Source organism: Ixodes scapularis, unplaced genomic scaffold, assembly GCF_016920785.2.
Source record: "Ixodes scapularis isolate PalLabHiFi unplaced genomic scaffold, ASM1692078v2 PGA_scaffold10__122_contigs__length_95168666, whole genome shotgun sequence".
Classification (NCBI taxonomy): Eukaryota; Metazoa; Arthropoda; class Arachnida; order Ixodida; family Ixodidae; genus Ixodes; species Ixodes scapularis.
The window spans coordinates 53,292,233-53,298,232 of NW_024609836.1; the positions used below are offsets into that span (position 1 = coordinate 53,292,233).

Sequence of the window (6,000 nt, forward strand, 5' to 3'; positions counted from 1 at the left end):
CTGCTGTTACTCCGCCATTGACGCCTGCGAAGCTAGCCTTCTATTTTGTTTTTGGCAAGTTCGCCCTGTTAAACTTTTAGTTTCCTTCAGTCATTCGTCACTTCATGAATTGTCGTGTGTGACAATATTCAGTCCCGCATATTCAGTCCGCAGATGACGGTCGGCAGTGGGCCTTACTATACTGCTTCTCAGTAATTGCGTGCAGTACAGGCGAAGGCAACGCCAGGGGAGGGGAGAAAGGGCAAGCACTATTCATTCTTGAGACGAGGAGAAAAACTTCCTCTCCTCTCTAACCATTCCCAGTGCTCTTACTTTCTCCCCTCGCTTTCCATTGCCCTCCTCTCCCGTCCCGCCCTTCCTAGTGCTCGTTCTTTTTCTCTTCGTCTGGCAAAGCCTTCGCCTGGACTGCACCCTAATGGTGACACGGCCTGTAACCCCGCAGGCGGTTGTTGCTGCTAAGGCATACAGTAATGACGTCACAAGTGACGTCACGGGTGACGTCACGAGTGTCGCGAGGGAGAAGAAGGAGGAGAAGGGAATTTTCCCGCTAAATTTAGCGGAAACATTCCCCGCTAGATTTAGGGAAACAATTTCCCCACTAAATTTAGTGCAAAAATTTCCCCACTCAATTTAGCGGAAAAAGTTCCCCTATAAATATAAGGGTACGATTTTCCCGCTAAATTTGGCAGAAAAACGTACCCACTAAATTGAGCAAAAAACTTTTCCCGCTAAGTTTAGAAAAAAGATTTCCACGATAAATTTAGTGAAAAAAACTCCGTGCTAAATTTAGCGGAAAAAATTTCCCGCTAAATTTTTTCCTTTCTCCTCCTGCTCTCGTTCCCTTGCCCTCCTCCCCCCTTCCTCCTCCCCTCCTTCTCCCCTCTCTCTTTCCTCCTTTGCGAAATCACTCGTGACCCTCGTGACGTCACTTGTCACCCTATTGTCCCTCGTGACGTAACTCGTGACCCTCGTAATTTCACACGCGACGCCACGTGTAACATCGTTATAAGTAACGTCCCATAATGCAACGCGTGGTTACGCCGAGGGCGACGGCGACGCCGCTCAAGACCGAAACGGTCGCCTAAGAGCTGCGCTCTGAAACGTTAAGTGCACAAACGGTATCTTTTTGGAAACGGAAACGATGGGATGTTTCCCAACGTGCTCTGTGAAATTAGTATTGGAGTGTTTGCAACATAATCACTATTGAAAAGTTAACCAATTAATATGTGTTAAGTAGCTGGTTTGGATCATAAAGGCAACTTGGCTTGTTCCCTTCTGCAGTGAACAATAAATTGGCTCGACGAGCGTAGGGTACCATCTTCTATTTTAAATCTTCTGAGAAATTTGCCGAAACCCCCTGCATATGTCCTACATCGTATTTTTAGATTGCTCCTGGATTTTAAGAATAATATACAACTTTTGGTGACACCTCTCATCCTTGATTTCACCACTTCCGTTATGGGAAAGCCGCAAATAAAAGAAAATCGTAACCATTTTTTTTTGCGTTGTTCAACTTAACAAAAAATGATCAATGCAAATTATTAGAATAAATTTAAGAATTATTAAAAAAAATACTTTATGAAATTTTTAGGCCTAAAAATGTGAAGTTGATATTATGTGTTTTTTTAGATGTTGCGAACCAAAGCAATTTATTGTTATATATTTTATGCCCATCGTGGAACTGATATTTCTGTTGTCATAGGTCTTGAGGGTTCATTTTCTACAACGATGTGTATATGATCTTAAATCGCTCTAGGTAGGAACTTTGTCTCTAAATTGTACCTAAAAATCCAGGAATAACGTTTGTCTTCTAAAATGATTTGTATTGTACCTGCCACGTGAAAAAATATCAATTTCAATAAAGTCAACACCTGTGAAAAAAATCAAATTAATTTTATGAAGTAAGTCATCATGTAACGCTTGAGACCCTTTTTTATATGACACTGTTAGCTTCTAAATTCTGTCTTTCAAACACTGTATGATTCATTAAACTATATGAAAAACTATATACTATTTTTGCTAAAATCTAGTTTCTAATGTGCGGCTGAATTCAGGTGAAACTACCTTGTTTCAACTATTACTTTTGCATGTTTACGCGTACGTTGGATTTAGAATTAGCTTCGCAGCACATTGGAGAGTAAAATAACTTTCATACCATTCGTTTCCTCTTCAAGGGGCTTTAGGTGTTCCCTTAAAGAAACAACAGGAAGTAACAGCACCGCTGCCAGACGTACTATTTCCCTAACCCCACACATGTGTTTCGCTCGGAAGCTGGGATGAAAGTATATTCTGATAGCTCCAAGTAAAGTAGCATGTGAGCGTATTGGAATACAATACGTAAAACAAAATGTCAATTCGAAGATGCAGGAGACGGCAGAAAAGGATTTGGAATTTAACTTTAGCCTCGGAGGTTGACAACAAACGTTTATTGTGTTGTTAAACGTTTTTCAGTAGCCTTGTAAATAAAAAACAAAAACAGAAAAAAATATCTCGGGATAACATTTATTGCTTTGAGGGGACTTCAATTCGAATGTGTTGTCTTTTTACTCAGACTCCAGTAAAAAAAAGAAAAAAACAAATTTATATTTCATTACTACACAAAACATACTTCCCATCGGTCGTTGTTTTTGTCGCTCCATGCTTCTTAAAGTATAAATCATCTCGCCCAATTAGTCACTTTGTTGCAATAAAACATTTTTTTAAATAATTATAAGCCATAAGTCAACCACAAGCGACGCAAACACTTATAGAGACGTTCCTAAATATTTATCACTTTAATAAATGCCTTAATATTTGAGGAATACAGCCAGTTCCACACTAGAAAGCAGAAACGAATTTATTACTGAAGTAAATAAACTCACCAAACGGAATAAAGTTATAGATTATGTAAATTCATTGAATTGAACAATTTTCTCCATTGCCTGATCGAATTCTTTGTGAGGAATCAAGTGGAGATATTACGTATACCATTCATAGCCAAGTGACATGGGTGCTTTCACTTGAAATCAAACACGCGTGTCGGGGTGGGTATTTTGATTGGCATAAAAAATACCGTAGAAGCCCCACTTCCGTAATAAAGAAAACAGCTATTAAGATTTTGTTAAAAAATGTATTCCGTTCCACAAAAAATTCAGAATTAGAGAAAGTTGGAATACTGCATTTCGGTTGCTTGATTCTTTTAACAAATTCTGTCGGTTGTACGCTAAAAAAAAAAAAAAAGTGCCACGCATTTTTTGCTGTTTCTTGGGCGTCTTAAGAGATGCAGTCTAAGCAATATACAACAAAGTACGGAAAGGGCAAAAAAAAAAAAGAAAAAAAAAACGCCCGCGAAAAATTGTGAAGTTTCCGGCGCTTGCTTGCGTTTTCCGTTCACGTTTCGCTGTCGTCTCCTTCCTTTTTTGTTTTCAGGAGATGGACGACCGACAACAAGGAGGGCCTTGACGACAGCCAGCAGAAGGCGTGATTGACCCTCCAGAACCACATGATGAGGACGTTCCAAGTTTCTGTCCAAGGACGGAAGAGGAGAGCAATTTTCCCCCCGGCAAGGGACAATCAACAGAAAATGAAAACGCTTTATAGCGGGCAGATACCGGAGGCCAACCTCCAATTCTGGTAGAGAAATGCCGTGCGCGGCCCCTGCTGCCTATTGCTTGGACAGCCGTTTAGGATAGGTTGCACGGAGTTTTTTTTTTTTTTAATTACCTCTACACTTTGTGAAGCCTAGATCTCGCCCACAGATCCGACGCGCAAATGCAATAATTAGTCATAGTCCTATGCCACAATACTTAGAAACAGTCCCGTGAAAGAGTAACCCATCTTTGAGATTCCAAGCGAATAATCTCCCACACCCATGTGTCCAGTCGAGGAGGCCACCTAAACAAATAAGAGTGACTACCTCGAAAGAAAAGTTTGCTTCCTTGACAGTTTATACCTGGTGTCTCAAACGTAATAATGGCGATGGCAGGGATTAAGAAACTTCCTTGATGAGTCTGACCTCTTGTATGTAGAACAGTGTCCGATCTAAAAGAAAGTGCATTAAGGTATGAAGGGTCCCTGTTGAAAATAACCCTCAAACCTGATGTGTTGGAACCACTTCAGAACTTCAAACCTTTTCAGCATATCAGACCCCTCAGACCTGAAAACGTCATTGAAGTTTTATTTTATACATTGAATTGAAAATGCATATTGAACATCCAGAAATACTATAAAAACTGACGTGTACTAAAACCCGGAAGCAAGCCGCTCGAGAGGGAAGCGGTGAGACCCTATAGCGGTAACCGAGTTGTTCTTCGCCCAAAATATATTTTAGGTACTCACAGTGCATCTTAGTAAATTCCTGAGATGTTCGAATGTTCAACTCTTAAAATTGAGCGAGTACACCGCACGAACGCACGAACACACAAACACACAAGCAAACATACACACACATATATATTGACCGTAACACGTTTAGCGAATCCAATATCCGCAGCGTCGACAAAATCCTGAGCACGGTGACGGTGTCGTCCCTGATGCCTTCGCGGTGGAGTCCCCTGCATCTTTCTTGTTTGCTGGACGACTTTCCAAAATAGGACGGACCAAAAAACGCCAGAAAAGAGGCACTGAAAGACCTTCTATCTTATCCGCACACTGAGGTGCTTTAGGAGATAGACCCACGGTAGGGCGCCCAATAGAAAAAAGTAAAAGCGGCTTCCCCAACGCATATATTTTCAAAGGGCACGTGAACTACTCCAAAGGCTCTATAAATGTATTTTGATAGTTCCCGTGATTTATCGGAAAAGGCTGGGACAGTCCCTACAGGGATTTCAAAAAAGTTACAATGGTCCTCTCACACCCTTCTGAAATTAATGAATAATTCGTCAGGCCTCCTAGAAAACATCGGCGGACCTCTCAAACCTTTCAGAAAATATTTGGAGTGCATGTCAAAACCTTCTAAAAATCCTGGTAGACCCGACAGACTGATTTTCATTAGGGGTGGCCTGTTCGCACATGCCATATATCAAAAACTTACAGATTGAGCGGGATGTTCAGTCATTATAGGGTTCTAAAGTCAGCATTCAGAACGAGTTGAATGTTTAGCCGTCATTCCTAAAAGCCCAGCAAGACCAGCAGAAGCCCCTTGCAGGAAAACATAGAAGGGGCCAAAAATGCTATGGGCACTTCACACTTGTCCGCAACCTGCCTCTATTGCTCGAAATTAACGCTGGCGATCTGGACCAGTATTCAAAGAGTAAGTAGGAGGAAGAACACTGCATTCCGTACGTTACTAGTGTGTGTGGAGTCGACTACCAGATTACAGTGCCTTGTAGAAAGGGACGCAAAAAGTGACAGTGGGAGTTGAAACAGTCCATCATGTTCCTTTTTTGTGCCTTCCAGTTTTTATAGAGCTGTGGTCTAATCTAGGAACAGAATGCAAAATTGAGAACCCATTCTTCACACCTTTTTGACACATCGAGACATAATAGAGATTGTGGTGACCGAAGAAAAAGTTTGAATCGGGTGTTTCAGCTCATAATGTCTCCCGGGGTATTGGCATTAAAGCAAGAAAACATTCCATTCAACTTGGAGACGCTCCTTGGAGGCATCTCACAGTGCACTGCAGTAGATGAGGATATTTTAAATATTAACGCCTTTTTGAGCGTCATAACAGAAAACCTGAGAGCGCAATGAACGCGACTTTTTATATCGACATTGACGAGACTATACATGAAAGTACGTGCAGCCTCCGTAACCATTTTAAATGACAAGGGTAATTTTATAAGGAATTGTAGCTTGAATGTGTCAGTTTACTTTAGCGTGTTTGTGAGCGTGGCATATAGGCATTAACTAACTATTAAAGAATACATTTATATAGTTATTTTGATTTCTAATTTATTCTGTTAGTTATAAATTCAGTTGTTAGTCCCCACTTTATGTGCGCTCCTTTTTACGAGTTTTTTTTTCGTTGTTTCGCTTTTAAGCTTAAGTTATCTTGACAAGTTTTAGATACTTCGCACGTGG

The 6,000-nt window shown here is 40.8% G+C and overlaps 1 protein-coding gene across 1 annotated transcript in view; it reads right to left on the reverse strand.

The window, feature by feature from the left end:
• The window catches only part of LOC115323506, a 40,651-nt gene extending 38,396 nt beyond the window's left edge, over positions 1-2,255 (reverse strand). Inside the window, exon 1 of the mRNA XM_040209588.2 lies at positions 2,156-2,255. Within this exon, the coding sequence (XP_040065522.2) occupies positions 2,156-2,255 (100 nt within the window). The remainder of the gene's footprint in view (positions 1-2,155) is intronic.
• Positions 2,256-6,000: the final 3,745 nt, after the last annotated feature.